Raw genomic sequence first — 16,133 nt, forward strand, 5'->3', positions numbered from 1 at the left:
TCAGTATACGTTGTGGGAGTCGCATTGGAGAGGAGGACTGCAAGCACTCCTGCTCACGTATGTCAATCATAATGATGCTGCATTAGCTGCACTGACAATAGAGCATCTTACGGGCACCGGGGCACATGCTGATCCGGTAACACAGGCTCAACACTGCCCCCGTGCGGCTCTCGAGGCAATTAGAGAAGAGGCAAAAAAGGCTTTTTTCCAGGTTCCTGATGTACAAAAGCCACAAAAAGCTTTTACTAACATCACTCAGGAGTCTCGAGAACCTTATATGCAGTTTATTGATAGACTAAAACAGGCTTTGGAACGTCAAGTAGATAATGCGGAAGCTCGGGATATATTGCTAACAAAACTAGCTGTTGAAAATGCTAATGCTGATTGTAAAAGGCTACTGAAGTCTCTTCCCAACCCAAACCCCACTCTGGTGGAAATGGTGGAAGCATGTAACCGAATCGGTACGGTTGACCATAAGTTTGAAGCTATGGCTGCTGCTTTTGCAACAATGCGTGGTGTGGGGAATTGCTATGGTTGTGGTAAGCCTGGCCATTTAAAGAGAAATTGTCTTGCGCGGGCTGCGGGGAATAAACAACAACCTCCTGGTCCTGGAGTTTGTCCGACATGTCGGAAAGGGCGTCATTATGCTAATCAGTGTCGATCTAAGTATGATTTCCAGGGACAACCGATACAGGGAAACGGACCGCAGAGCGCGGGGCAGCGACGCGCGCAGACACAAATGCCACAGCTGACATTTCAACAAGCTCGGAGAGAAGTACCGACACCTCAAGTCTCTGTCCAGCAACCTCAGGCAGCGCAGGATTGGACCTGGCAACCTCACACACAGCGCTTACTGTCTTTACAGATGGATCAGGCAAATCACATAAATCTGTTCTTCTATGGTGGGATGATCAACGGAGACAATGGGATTCGGATATAGAGACAGTCTCCGGTTCACCTCAAATAGTAGAACTAAATGCAGTTGTTCGTGTTTTCCGGAAATGGAACGTACCACTCAACCTTGTTACTGATTCTGCTTATGTTGCAGGTATTGTTACACGAGCTGAAGCTTCTGTGCTGCGGAATGTTTCACATTCACAACTTTTTACCTTGTTACAGGAACTTATTTTCCTTTTGGACTCTCGATCTGCACCTTATTTTGTTATGCATATTAGGTCTCATACCTCACTACCTGGTTTTCTTGCAGAAGGCAATCGACGAGCTGATCTACTGACATTACCAGTTCAAGTACTGCCAGACCGTATTGCACAAGCTAAACTAAGTCACTCTTTTTTCCATCAAAATGCTGGAGCTCTTAAGTGACAGTTTGACCTTACTTCTCAACAGGCCTCAAGTATTATTGCTGTCTGTCCTGATTGCCAAAAACACTCTTTCCTATCAATTGCTACAGGAGTTAATCCTAGAGGATTACAAAGCCTACAATTATGGCAAACAAATGTCACACATTATTCTGAATTTGGTAACCTTATACATTTTCAGGTGCCTTGTTTGCCTCTTGTCACACAGGAGAAAAGGCACGAGATGTTCGTAGACATTTAATGCGTGCTTTTGCTACTTTGGGTATTCCCTTAAAGATAAAGACAGATAATGGTCCAGCTTATGTTTCAACCACTATCAAAACCTTTTTTGCCCTATGGGGTGTAACTCATATTACTGGCATTCCTCATTCCCCCACCGGTCAATCTCTCATTGAACGGTCTCATCAGTCTCTAAAGCGTTTATTACAACAACAAAAAGGGGGAATGGGAATGGCTATTCCGGAGGAACGGTTACAGAAAGCATTGTATGTTTTTAATTTTTTGAATTGTTCTTTAATAGATAACAATCCACCGATAGTAAGACATTTTACTGCAAATGCCTCCTTCGAGGCACGGGTTAAAGCCCCAGTATTGGTCCGAGATCCAGAAACAGGTAAAATTATGGGACCATATCCTCTTGTTACATGGGGAAAGGGTTATGCTTGTGTCTCTACAGAAAAAGGACCTAGATGGATCCCAGCGAAGAATGTAAGACCTTTCCGTGAACCTTTATTGCAGACAACTGATACCGACACCGACCCTACAGAATGAAATAAAAACTGTGTGAAGATTACTGTTTAGATATAGTTATGTAACTACATGAATGATTTCTGCCCTGAGCCTGGTGGCGCATACAGCTGCGGTTTGTGTCCGGGCTCAGAGATGTAAATAGGGGCTTCTCTGTTATGGTAAAGTGTGTCTCTTTGCATAAAAAAGAGAGGGAATGAAGGGAATGACCCCAGAGGTGTGTTCAAAGAAGGCATGCGATGTTTGATGTTTCGAACTTTTTGATTGAACCAGTTCTTGTTTGGTGTGCCCTTCCATCTATGTATAATGTTAATTTAAAAGAAAGATGATATTGTTTACACTTTGTCGATAATTGTCTTTCTGTAGATGTTAATGTAGTAGGAGGCTATGATAGGAACGTGTATCGCAGCGGTTCTTATCTTACCCAGAGTAACAGTAGGAAAAGCATTAAAGAGTTAAATCACCTTGTTTGGTAGGCAGTTAAGAATGTGAGTCAAAATTGCTACTGCCTTTGTTGTTGGTTCAGGGACATGGCTGTGAGGATTTTGATGGTATGTGCTGCGTGGATTTTAGGCGCCCCACTGCAGCAACATGTTATCAAAATCTGAGAAAATTTCAGCCTTTGTAGCATTCATTCACTCAATTGGCAGTATTGTTTGTTTGCTATTGCCTTGGTTGCTGTCATGTTTGCAAGGGCCCTGCAGAACATGGCAAACCTGGTACTAGCTGTTCAAAAAGCAAAAAGGGGAAATTGTAAAATTGTATGGAACAAGGACAGTGGGTTATTTTGACATTGATATCATGTCTTAGTTGGTTTTTTATTTGTTCTATTACTTGTGCCTTGTTTTTGCTCGGTTTCAGGGGTTCTTTTGTGTAACAGGAAGGGGGAGATGCAGGAGCAGGCTGGAAACTAGGACCATGCGTGGCAATAAGTTAGCTGAGGGGAATGTGCTCGGGCTTGTCTAGACAACAATCAACATGATGAGCTTGTCTAGACAGCAATTAACATGATAAGGCCTGTTTGCAGAGCACAGGGGAGCGGGAAACGGATGGCGCCAAAGTTGGCGCCAAGGAAAGGCAACACCTTGCTGTTAATTAGCCGCCAATCAGGGATTGCCTAGTATGCAAGGGTTAGCCTCAGGAACCAATTGGTTTAAGACGCGCAGCCTTTGAAAGTGTATATAAAGTTGTGCTCCTGTACAATAAACCGACATTTGCTTGCATCAAGCTGCGTCCCGTCTCCTCATTCGCCGCACAATGACATCTGAATTTTTCATGTCTGAAAGCTTAAACCAAAATGATCAATGCTTTTTGCTTTAGCTTTTCACCTATGTTTGCCTCAAGGCTGTTATTGGGTATATATTTGTCCCTTTGGAGCTCTGCAGTTTATTGCCTATCACATACAATTTAAACAGAAGGAACCAGCTACATAACTCTTTCACCTTGTTGCCTTTCCAATGTAGGAGTAAAAAAAACCCTCCGTGGTATTAGTGTACTAGGAAAATGTAAATCACAGCTAAAACAGTTCCAGTACACTCTCAAAAGAGGGCAGCTATCAGCTCCAAGTAAAGGTCAGATCTGTTTTTCCCATGTTCTAATGCTTGTGTTGAGTACAGTAAATTATTTAAAAAAACTGTTCTCCTACAGAGAGCGGTTATATACGAGTGAGACTTACATGCTGAGAAAGTCATAAATAATTATGCTTTCATCTAAAATAACATCAGAAAATTATCAAACTGTGAACTCATAATACTGACTTTTCATTTGATTTTAAAAAGGTCTTTTTAAGCCAGTTTGAGTGAGTACGCTATTAAGTTGAGTGTAATGTAACTGCTTTATCAGTAGCATCACTGAGAGAGCCTGGTACATAATACAGCTGCTCTTTCTGGCTATTAATTGCTATGTATAGTAGTTCTTTCTTGCAACAAATGCAAAACTTCATTTTTAAGATCTCAGTTTAAGCTTGAAGATCTATCTTGTCTTTTAACTCTGTCTTAACTTAGAAAGCGTTGTAAAATGTCTTATGATCAGCATGGGCACTAATTTCCTTCACAGTCTTAAAAAAGCTGGAAGTGGAATAGCACGCCTTTAGGCGTAAGTTTAAAATATGCCTGTGCAGCATATTCATAGATTTTTATAATGCATTTCAAATACTTTCCACATTGTAAAATGGGCTTTGGAAACTATCATCACAGATGAAAGCTAGTGAGGAAAAAGTAATACACTGTAGGAAGAAAAGGAAAAAATGGTGCCTGCTTCTGAATTCCCTAATGTTCGATTTCTCTACATAATAACAATCAAATGATCACAGTAATTTCCCCATTTACTCTGCTTTTGTGGCAGCTGAGGGTGCACCTGTGTTCACCTTCACTCTTCTCTGCCTCCTCCACTTCCCCACATTGCTGCCTGCAGCCATGCAAATTCAGGTGACTGAAACATTTCAGGTACAACTGAATTAGCCAGCAGGCTACACTCCAGATCTTTTCAAACCAGTGTGAAGTGGAAGATTTCCAGTCAGCTCCTGAGGACTCTCCCAGCTTACCTCTCCTGCAAGGGTGCAGTCCATTGCAAGGGAGACTCCATGCAGCAGGGCACATCCAAGAGGTTCAGCATCATCTCTCGACTTGCTGATAACGCACCCACATACCTTGCAGAGACAGGGATGGTGCCTAGCATGGCACCGGTAGACACATGCTCTCTGCTTATACCAACAGGGTATATACCCACTACAGGGATGCCAGACCCTTGTGAACAGCTGTATATTGTACTGTGTTGCGGGGAAATGATACAGCTCAGGACTGAGAGGTGAACATCAAGCCTGAACAGCGGTATGTTTTGAAACCCTGTCTACAGCCAAAACCTAGTCCCAAGGCCAGATGCACAAAAACATTTGGTTGCAATGCCCTGCAAAAGTGGCACATAACAATTACTGTGCTTTATTGTGGTTTGTGGTATGCCATGCTGTCAAGTTCCTTCTCAGTTCTTCATGTAGTTGTCCATTATTACCAAGAATAATGTTAGTAGCTTGATGTGACAGCTGCGAAGCACTTGGGACCAGATTGTGAACTTCTTAGTCACACTGACAAGAAGTCCCTTGCACAAATGGCTTTGCTCAAGTGTGACTCCCCTAATAAATGAATCATCTGTCATTGCTGCCTACTCAAGCTTAAATCTTTCTCCCAGTTCTGCTGTTACTTCCACCATCTGCACATCCTCTCCCCATGGTGGCGAGAACCAATCTGGCTGATTGACAGGGTGTTTGGGAAAATGTGGAGACCTTCAGGGCCTGACCAGAAGTAAAGAACAGTCCCTGATGTCCAAAGCTTCAATCCTAAAGCCACTGTGCCTGAACCTGCGCCCATTTATTAGGAAATCCCTTTTGGGTATTATTGGTATGATGCTGTGTGTATCCAAGTGACTTTGGCCTGTCTCCTGGCGCTCTGAAATGCTGACCAGAAGATGTCTGACCCCATGTGCCAGAGCATCAGGTGGGACTGTGTCCCGAGACGCTCAGGTGCATCTCTTCCTATAATTCTCAGCACCAAGGAAGAAAAAGGCTTCCAGTAACTATATCCACCCACATCAAGGCATCACATCGTTGCAAGAAGGTATACTGCTCCACCAGCAGCAATAAACTACTATCTACCTTTAACTTAATCCCTATTCCTTTCACTGCTTCCTAGATGTTGGCTTAGCAGTTCTCTGGGAGGTCTGCACTAATTTTTGGGGAAGCGTTACTCACTGGAAGTAACTCTCCTTAGCCAGGCATCAAGACATCCCTGCTAATTCAACCCTGACTTGTGCAAGCTGTTTCACTCTGTGCTTGGTGATCCCAGCTCTTTGTACAGTGCTTTCATGTAAAATTCAGTTCCTTTTTTTTTATGCTTCTAGAATCACAAAAAGTAGAGAGACAGAGAAGGGCACCTCTTCCTTTTTTTCTCAGTTCAGTTTATTTTCTCCTTCTGTCTACCTGTGTTACTGACAATTATGGTTTTAGTTTTCTTCCTTCCTTTTCTTGTTTGCTTCCCTCTCTTTGGCTGCTTTCAGCTATTCAGAATAAACTCAGCAACGCATAGCTACTGGTAGTGCAGTGAGGTTTGATGTACTCTCTTGTTCAATCAAACTGAAAAGGTGGTCCTTCCCCTTTTTAAAAGCCCTTCAGTAAGATCTACAGAAACACGGATTTAAAGCTCAAATGTTCTTTGAAAGAGAAATCTAGATTTTTAAAAGAAGCTGTGCTTTTTCCAGTTTTCTAATTAAAATAGATATATAAAGTCTAGCCATGCTATGCCTGGATTTCTTTCACATTAAAAAATCACACGGGAAATCCACAGGGAAAAGAATAGAACACAAGATAAACATTTTATTTAATGGCTTAAAACTGTAACTAAATCCAACAGAGCCTAAAGTTCTAATACTCTGAGGCTTCAGTATTTCATGGGTTTAAATAATAAATAAATCATTAAATATACCCTAGATGAAAACATTTGCAAGTAGTCTTTGAATTTAATTGTGAGCACTGAACTGAATAACATATTGCATGACAGGATCCTTGGCTGTTTTCTGATTTTCATAGCTCTGCTTCCATTTTAGTGGAAAGATGGGGTGCTTTCTCTGACTTTTGTGTACACATTCTTGGGGGAAGTTATACTGAACACCTCAACTTACATTTCTAGACAGTGTTTTCTTTGTTAATCTGTTTGGTACCATAACTTTTGTATTCATATATTATCTGATAGTGAATTGTCATTAAATTTGTCTTTTTTGGGGCCAAATTTTATTTTTTACTTTGTGAATAAAGCTAAGTATTCTTTGGTGTTTCTTCTAATAATGCATGTCATTTGATAAAGTAATAATCAATAATTTAACTCTGTCATAGTTTAATCACTCATTATGAACATGAGTTTGTGCAGTTTATTATGAAAGACCTCTTCTAGGCTATGCCATGAGGAAGACATTGTTTTGTGAACACCCAGAATAGCAAAAAACACAAAAGAAAACATCACATATGGTACTGAATTTGATGTTAACTCAGCTTTTTCTGCATCAAGGAAGCAGCTCAGGATGAGGAATGAGAAAATCTTGTTACTAGCCAGCTCAAATATTTTCTCCAGAATCTAGTATAGTAAACGTAAGTACAGCACGGAAGGAGACTGATAAGCAAGTGCACATCTAACTACAGGGCAGGTATCTTTGCTTTTGAGTTTTCCTATCAATTCAGTATAGATATCTCTTTTCCATTTACACAGGAAGTATCTACTAGTCTAATATTTAGCTACAAGAATCACCTTCCCTCCACCCCTTTCCCAAATCTTAACTCTTCACCACCCTTTTCACATGGAATGGATGTAACTGAAAATAAAACAGAATTTATAAAGTTGACCAAGCGATTTGCTAAAACTTCACAGTTTGTACACAGGATGTACTTCAAGAACAAAGAGAACATTGGCACAATTTTATCTAAGGATTCCCAGAGTCACAGACCATAAATAATTGTAGACTCAGTGCACGTTCTAAATCTGGGTAACATCCCTTTGCTGTATTTGAGATATACTGCTCACTGTTGACTTGAAGGCACTCAAATGAAGACTCCCTGGTGCTATGTATTCCAAATAATGCTGCACTATCCAGACTCAAAGTGTGTAGTACTTATACCCCTCTAACTTTGAAATAAGCATTCAAACTATGGCATGTCAAGCTTTTCCTTATATATTAATTGCCAGGACAATAGAAATATACAGAAAATTATGCATGGTGAATACAGTTGTGAATGGTGGTTGTGCAAACCAAGCCTCACAAATTACATTACAAATTACAAATACTATAAAACAGGAAGACCTTTATGCTATCTAAAATAAGTGTTGAAGAAACTTAGAAAAGTTGAAGAAGCCTGCTGTAGGATTCCACTGAGACTTAGGTGGTAAAGAATACCAAGTAACTTTTTAGTATTACAAACAGCTTCCAAGTCTTGAACTAATATGCTTGAAAACACTTTTGCACCTCAAAAATTTTGCTCCTCCATAAGCAACAAAACACCAGGGAAAATAATACATTCTCATACCTCAAAGTGTCGTATACATTTAGGACATACCATGCTAAAACATTCTAAGCTGCAAAAGCTTTTAATTGCAAAAGCCCAATAGTAGGATACCAAATTCAATGAGCTTCTGAGGGGATTTCTTCCAAAGCAAAGGAGTTGGGAGATAGCACGGAAAGTTGCTACTTGGAAAAGTTAACTATGTTAGAGTTCTGGCTCTGTCCGTCTCAATGAGACATAAAAATTAAGGATCCAGAGGAAGGAACTGAAAGTAAAAATACTCTCACCACTTCTCAGCATTCTGAAAAGTGACCTTTTGCAGTCACAATGAACTGAATCCTCCTTAAACACTGTTAACTGGAATTAACTGGAATAAAAGAGACTAGTTCTTTTTTTTCTTTTCATTGCCCCATGCTTCTGAGTATGCAAAGCTTGTTGACAGAGGAACTACCCTTAATTCCCCATAGGCAGGCAAGCTGCAATGTTCTGTTTTACATGACTGGATGCCTTTAGTGGTGTTTTAAACAGTGTTTATTGTGACTCTGACAATTTAGGGGACAAAGACAAAAAACAAGTGACTTCTTGTATTATCAAGTGTGCAACACACACAGAAAACAGACCCTGAGCATTACACAAGGTGAAAAACGGCAAAATAGAAGAAGGTGCCAATACAACTCCCAAACATTATGACAATATTTCACAAAAGTTGAGGGCTTTCTGACCATGCAAAGAATATAAATGAGGACTCCTTTCCCTTCAATGCACATTGTTTATCAGTTTAGATATATTGGATTGGCTTCAGCTGACAACACAAGTGAACTATGAAAACCGTGGTGCTCTCGTGGCTGACAATGTCCAACACAGCACAGGAGCACAAGTAAAACAACTCACAGTTACAACCTGAGGACAATGTATGATACTGGGGAAAAGCATATGAAAGGCAGGAGGTTGGATGGGTTAGTAAACCTTGTGTAATTGCTCTTTAACGGAGGACTGCTACAATTCAGGAGACTTCTCATATGAGGCTAGAACCAAAAACTGCCAGCAAAATGCAGTTATGGTGCTGAAATCTGTGTTTAAAAGAATTAATGAATCTACAGGATAGCTGGCTATGGAGCAAAACTGTTAGTTACCCAAAGCTTTTTTTTACATTAGCTGGCAATGTAAAAGGACTGTCCCTTTACAACAGATCAGTGGCCTAAATTGTGCAAGTTTCAAAAGCTCACCATGAGCAAAACTGCTCAGAGACCTTGGCTGAAAGAAGCAGCTGAACAATTGTTTTCATGTCCTTTCAATTTCCACCCTTTTTTCACTCAAGGCACCTCCCACAAACCCTCTTGAAGTGTACAAAAGGTACGTGCCATACTATTTATGCAGTATGAGGTGAGGAGGGTTGGTGATCACAGGGAAAGACTGAATAAATATTCCTCATCTACAGAGTAACTACTACAAACTTCAAGATAATGATAGTCTGATTTACCAGAGCCTGCAGCTAACCACATTTTGTGGCCTCTCCTGAAAAATGAAATTTTAAATTTTTTTTTTTGGCTGATTAAAAAGAAATTTTTTTTTTTTTGCAAAAATGCAATTCTGGCTTGAAGGGGAGGAAAAAAGTTCCTTTGAGTATTTAGTTGGACAGAATCTTTTCCCTCACCTCCACCCCCTTGCTGTAATTTCTGCCTCCCCTCATTGGTGCTCTGTGTCGCCTGTGTCTTGCAGGTCACTATGACTTCTGGGGATACTGTACACACAATGGTATTCCTGGCTATTTCCAAAAGGGAAGGATGTATAATTCCCCACCCAGAATGATTTGACATACATAAAACTGTAAAGGTGTTTTCAAAAGAAACCTTAACTCCTGTAAAAACAAACAAACAAATGTTAATGGTCAGTTTCTTTTCAGAGCATCTGTTCCGCGGCTGAGCTTGCTACTTCACCAGCAAATTAACTGTTTAACCTAAAACTCTGACTTGATTTATTTATTCTTTTGACCCTCTCTGAAGTCATAGCCATAATCAGCAATGCTGCAATTCCAGTTCCTCAGGAAACCAGATAAAGCATGGACTGGCAATGAAGGGACTGATGATTCAGATTTACTTTATTCTGTTTTGTGGCTCTGAGAAGATTCCTTTTCCTGTTAAAAGGCATCAGAGGTACTGATTTATCTGAAACACACTGAAAATACTCCCTAAGTTCTTAAGTTCAGAGAACACTGCTGCAAACATTATCTCCCCTGTATTTCTGATAGTATCACCTAGAAAATGGTTATTATGGCCTATTCTTCCCAGACTCTTGTCTCTGAACTGTAGTAGTAGAAGTGATATCACTGTATTTATTTATGGTTCAAGTTCGCTGGATCTCTTCTGTGTTCTGTCCCTGGGAAAATTATTAGTGATGCTGGCAGTCTTAGAATGAAAAAATAGTGTGCTTCTTCATACAAAGATACGTGATGTGACAAGCCTTGCCTCAATGGCATCAGTGCTTGTGAACTGCTGTCTCAAATTAATGAGCTGTCAAAGGTTCAGTGCAATTTGCATTTGTGTTAGTAGTAAAGAAATCCAGTGGTTTTTTGATTGCTGAATGATAGTGTTAAATTGTTACTTTTGCTTACAAAGACTGTGAAAATTTACTGAAGTGACAGTGAACTCAAAAAAGGAAACAGCTTTTTTCAGGTCACAACAGTGTCTGGATTTACTATCAGCGTATGTCAGTCATTAAATCACATACACAAATGAAAATGAAAAAAAGTACATCACATTTTACTCTGTGTAGCATTCCTTGAAGCCATGTGTGCATTTTTCCACACACAATCCTGAACTTGCAGCAAAAGCTGTTGCTTGTGAGAAAACGAATGCTGTACCATGCTTTGTGATGGCTGTTGGGGCTTTTTTTTTGTTAACTTCAGGAGAGTAGAATTTAATGAGAAACAAACTTTTAAAGATGCTTGAACAATCACAAAACTTTTGAAAACACCCTAGGTATCCACCTGACTGTAGTTGCCCAGCTGTGATGCTGTGGATTTCTTCTCGATGTTAGAAGTTTTAAGTATAGCATCAAATGTCACAGAGGCAACAGCCAGTATTAATGAAATGTATTTCCATTCTAGATCCTTATCTTCTTCCTCTTAAATAATTGCTTTTTGCCATATTAGGGAAGATTTGCTCAAAGATCAACCTGCTTTTCAGTTACAAAATCAGTATCTACTAAATAAATTTCTGGATGAACTAACGTTAACATCCAGTTGCAGTACAAACACTGTTATGTGTACTCCTGTCCTGGCGTAATGTGGAAAATGAGACCTTGTTAGATATTACTACTTAAAAGCATCCTAACAAAGATTCTGAATGCTGAAGAGAAGCAGCTTCAGACAGCATGTAGTGAATGTTGAGTTTGTTAGCATGTTTGCTGTGCTCCTCATATGGCAGACAGTGGGGAATGCTCTTCAAGGGCAAAGAAGTTTTGGGTCTGCTTCTGCTCCTGCCTGGAAGGAAACTAACTGCAGGTAGCCCCCCAAGGTGTGCGCGGTGGTGTTCTGGAGGAAGGGAGCACTGCTTTGCTAAAGTATCAGTGGGAAAGATGACCCCAGGGAGGCCGATGCTTCACATTTCAGAAGCAAGGCTAGATCTCAAGTCTTTTCTTCCTGACTTTTCTTCTCTAAAGAACTGCATGCTGGGCCTGTCAGCAAAATCTGTTTCACCTACAAAGATGTCACTTACAGTCATCTCCTCTAAGATTGCCAGTCAGTAGAAGTGGCCAGTCTGCAGCTCCAGGCCCATTAAGCTGGGAAGGTGGGAGGTCCATGGTATGTTCATGTCATGCCAGTGCTAGCATGGGATTGTGACAGTAGTAATGTACCAGAGGCTGCTGAGGCAAGTATCTCTGGGGTCCCCTGGGTCCAAGATGCTGTTGCAAATCCTTTATCTATGGGAAGTATGCGAGGTAAGGCTGCTGGCACACTGCCTCCAGAGTCAGCCTTAAAATGGTATTCATCATGTGAAGGTATGAAAATAGAGTGTTCAGAAAGACGTCTGGCCATCCAAGCCAATCTTGAGAGACTAATATACTTCTATTAGCTGCTGGCCTTTGAGTAAGGCTGCGATTGCTTTTAAATCCACAGAGCCTTGAAGAGTAATTTTTTTTAGCTCAGCTGAAAAAATAATGGACTCTATTCAGCACAAGTTCGATGTCAAGCATTGGTTTCACTCACTGAAAACTGTCTGCTTAAGAACAAAGTCCTGATTTGGATAGATTGATCCAGTTGGTTTCCCACTGAGAAGAATTTGAAAATTAAGCAGGAGCTTTAAAGTCTATGGAAAGGAGCAATGACTCTAACCCTGTGCTATATGCATAGAACACACCTTGTGTCCTCAGGCAGCTTTGGATGAACTAGACACACTTCTAAGATGGAAATTAAAGTAATTCTGATTTTAATAGACAGAGAAAGGAGGTGCTGGGTGCAAGATCTGGTCTCCAGGGAGCTTTGGCTATTGACTCCAGCACAACTAGAAGTGTAGCTGCAAAGCTGGTAGATACAACTGACCAAACCTGGACGCTATTGGCACTAAACACACACCAATAGTGGCATTCAGTGGCACTGATTATCCTCGAGTTTCTGTACAAATCTACAGAAACCTGGGTTACATGGTTTTTGCTGAGGTGAAAACTGAGCTCTGATCAGCACAGAGCAGTCACACCTTCAGTTGCAGGCTAGGTGCTGCCCAGCACGGTCTTTCTTTTCCTGCATTTTTTGTCACAACTTAACACAAAAAAATAGGCAAGTCTAACAGTGATCCAGGCTGGGTTTTATATTTGCTTTTGCTAAGCAAATTCAGTTGGTAATCTTTTTTTCTGATTACATTTTGAGAGCAAAATTAACATCTGTGTTTTTACATAAAACAACTATTTCTCCTGGCTACTTAAATGGCAGCTTCTGCCATTTTACTCATGACTTCCCTTGCTTGCATGGGCCACACAGAACAGTGCATTTTGTTCTATCTCTTTTGCTTGAAGATGATCACTGGCATCAAACACACATTTGCAAAATATTGAACTATCACCTTTTCCAGAGTGTGTAACATTAAGTTGCCATCTCTGTATAATAAAAAGTTTAGCTCACCTTGGATACTAATGCTACTTGCACCTAAGACTGTCAAACACAATGAATTTAGTTTCTACTATTTTAGCTACACAATCAAACGCAGACATGGCCAGACTTCAGTCTAGCAATTAGATTTAGCAAAAATCTGATCTAGCAGTGATGCATGAACTATGAGTGAATAAAATCCTGATGTTTTAGATAGCTCGATGCAAATTCAAGTTACAGTGAACAACTTCCCTGAGAAGTGACATCTGGTGAACAACCTACACAAACGGAGCACAGCATTTAGACCACCAATAAACAAACAACCTGGGTGCTGGTTTTATTTGGTTTGGTTTGGTTTTTTTTTTGCTAGCAACCTTCTTTCCGTCTGTGAAACATGTCCTTCTCCAAAAGCCAAGCCAAGGACCTCCAGCACTCATCAGTCCACGTCCTGGACCTGGACGCCCTTTCTCCTCTCAACTCTACAACTTAACACAGCCTAAGGCTTCGGGTTCACAACTTTGCTTTTGCCACCGAGCTCTGCCTTTTCACAGGGAGGATGCTCGTCCCCCTCCACACCTGGGCTGCGAGCAAGGGTCAACACGGGGGAGATGCAAGAGGAGGGGATGACCAGAAAACCGATTCCGGCGGCCCCAGAGTCAGTCTCCCCGGGCAGGGGTCGGGCCCCGTCCCCCCCCACCCGGAGCGCCGCCCGGCTCCCGCGCCCAGGCGCCGGGCAGCCGGACCCCGGCCCTTCGCAGGGAGCCCGGGGCCGCGGGACGGGCGCCAGGCGGGCCCCGCGCTGCCCTGCCCCTGCGCGGAGGGAGCCCTGCCGCCGCCCCGCGCCGCCTTACCGGGCTCCGCCGGGGGAACTCGCCCAGCACGATGCTGACCACGGGGATGCGCAGCGCCGCCGAGATGAAGTCCAGCTCCAGCATCTCCCCGCGGCTCTGCGGAAAGGCGAGGATGGCGGAGACCCCCTGCACCACCACGGTGTGGCAGAGGCTCTGCAGGAAGGAGACGGGGTCGTTGCTCCAGGAGGCGCTGGGGGAAGAGAAGGGGAAGAGGGGCAGGTCGCCCAGTCCCGCCTCGATCGCCATCACCACCTCCAGGGACAGGTTGTAGGGCAGCAGCCCGGCCACGCTGTTGAGGTTCGCCACGGCCAGCAGCAGCGCGTCCCGCGGCGAGGGGGACGGGCGCCGCTCCCCGCCTCCCCCCGGCCGCCGGCTCCGCGGCCCCGCGGCGCTCCCCACCTCGGGGCTGCCGCCCGCCCGCCGCCCGCCCGCCGCCTCCCCGGGCCAGGCGGCGGCGCGGGGCTGCAGGTGGGTGGCCCCCACCCTGACGGTGTGCCCGATGCGCCGCAGGATCTGGCAGGGCTGCGGGTGGGACGCGGAGCCGGGCAGCGCCGCCAGCACCAGGGCGCAGGGTGGCAGCAGCAGCAGGCACGCCCGGCCCAGGAGCCCGCGCACCCCCGGCCGCCACATGGCCGGGAGCCGCCCGCCGCCTCCCGCGGCCCCGGCCCCGCCACCCGCCTCAGCCGCCCCGCGGCCGGCCGGCAGCGGCATCAGCCGCGGCGGGCGGCCCCCGCGCAGAGCCGCCCCCGCCGCCGCCCATGGGGCCGCCGCGCCCACGCCGCGGGGCTGCGGGGGGGGTCGGCCCCCGGCACGCCCCCCGCGGACCCGCGGGGCTGGAGCTGCCCGGCCCCGGGGCGGCACCCCGCGCCGCCCCTCGCCGCGGCCGGCAAGGCTGCCCTGCCCAGCGCCGGCGCCCGGGCGCTCGCTCTGCCCGCCTGCCCCGCCAGGAGCGGGGGGTTCCCCCGCGCGGCTGCCCGGCCCGGCTCCCCTTTCCCGAGCCCGCCCTGCGCTCCCCTGCCCGGCTCCCGTCCGCAGCCGCCGCCGCGCCGCACTCCCGTCCCCGGCTCCCTCGCCGGGCCACCCCCCGCAGCCCCTGCCCGGCTCCCTCTCTGCAGCCCCCCGGCCCGGCTCCCCTGCGCAGCCCTCGGTGCACTCCCCTGCCCGGCTCCGGAGGCGAGAAAAGTTGCCGGGCGGCCGCGGCGGGCGCTGCCGGCGGGGCTGCGGGCGGTCGCTGGGCTGCGCTGCGCTCCCACCGGGAGGGACGGCGAGCGGCAGCCCCGCGCCGGCTCCTCCCCGGGCAGCCGGGACTTGTAGTCGCCGCCGCCCCCGCGGGCTGCCCCGGGGAAAAAGGGGGCTTTTCGGGGGATCGCCCGCTCCCTCCGCGCTGCCGGCTTCCTCCCGCGGCGAAGCGTCCCTGGGCAGCCCCGACGGAATCCTCTGCCCGGCTGTTGTCGCGGGGCTCTCCCCGCGTCACGGCACCGGAGCAGTGAAACAGCGTTCAGGCGCCGGGGGGAGACCTCGGGATGCACCGTCCCCGCAGTCGCTGCGGTCCGAGGCGGGGGGCTCCCCTCGCCCCTCCGGCAGGCCGGGGGGAACCGCGTCCCTCACCGCCGCGGCGTGCTCGGCGGCAGCGGCAGCGCTGCCTGCGCTCCGTGTCTTTCTCAGGCGCTGCCGCTTCAAAGCGAGTCGTTTTTCGGCATGTGGGACTTAAGATCCCGGCTCAGCAAGCCATGGACACTTTTCTAAAATTGCTTTCATGATAGAACACCTTTATCCTAACAGAAAATAGAGCAAAGCAGAGATGGGCGTCTGTATGCCTGTCTGCGAGGCGCTGGGGCTTATCTCGTCCTTATCTCGGTTCTGGCAACGGGACTTAATCCTGGGCATTCGGGACCCGCGGGAACCCGAAGTTTGAGGCTTTAACACTCCGATGGGGTCACCGACACGCTCAGCCTGATGTCTCTGCTCCGCAATCGATCTCCAGGATCTTAGAGGAGGCCCGCTCCCACAGCCACGCTGTCCATCAGAGGGGAAGTCATCCCACGGCTCTCCCCGGCACCCAGGTTTGGGCTGCCTACAGACACAGGGGACACCCA

General features: G+C 45.8%; 1 protein-coding gene across 2 annotated transcripts in view; it reads right to left on the minus strand.

The window, feature by feature from the left end:
• The window catches only part of GRIN3A (glutamate ionotropic receptor NMDA type subunit 3A), a 75,239-nt gene extending 60,491 nt beyond the window's left edge, over positions 1 to 14,748 (minus strand). Inside the window, exon 1 of one of the 2 annotated variants that reach the window (XM_055699681.1) lies at positions 14,038 to 14,748. In XM_055699681.1, the coding sequence (XP_055555656.1) occupies positions 14,038 to 14,748 (711 nt within the window). The remainder of the gene's footprint in view (positions 1 to 14,037) is intronic. The other variant, XM_055699682.1, reaches the window with a different exon arrangement.
• Positions 14,749 to 16,133: the final 1,385 nt, after the last annotated feature.

This window comes from Falco cherrug, chromosome Z (genome assembly GCF_023634085.1).
Source record: "Falco cherrug isolate bFalChe1 chromosome Z, bFalChe1.pri, whole genome shotgun sequence".
Classification (NCBI taxonomy): Eukaryota; Metazoa; Chordata; class Aves; order Falconiformes; family Falconidae; genus Falco; species Falco cherrug.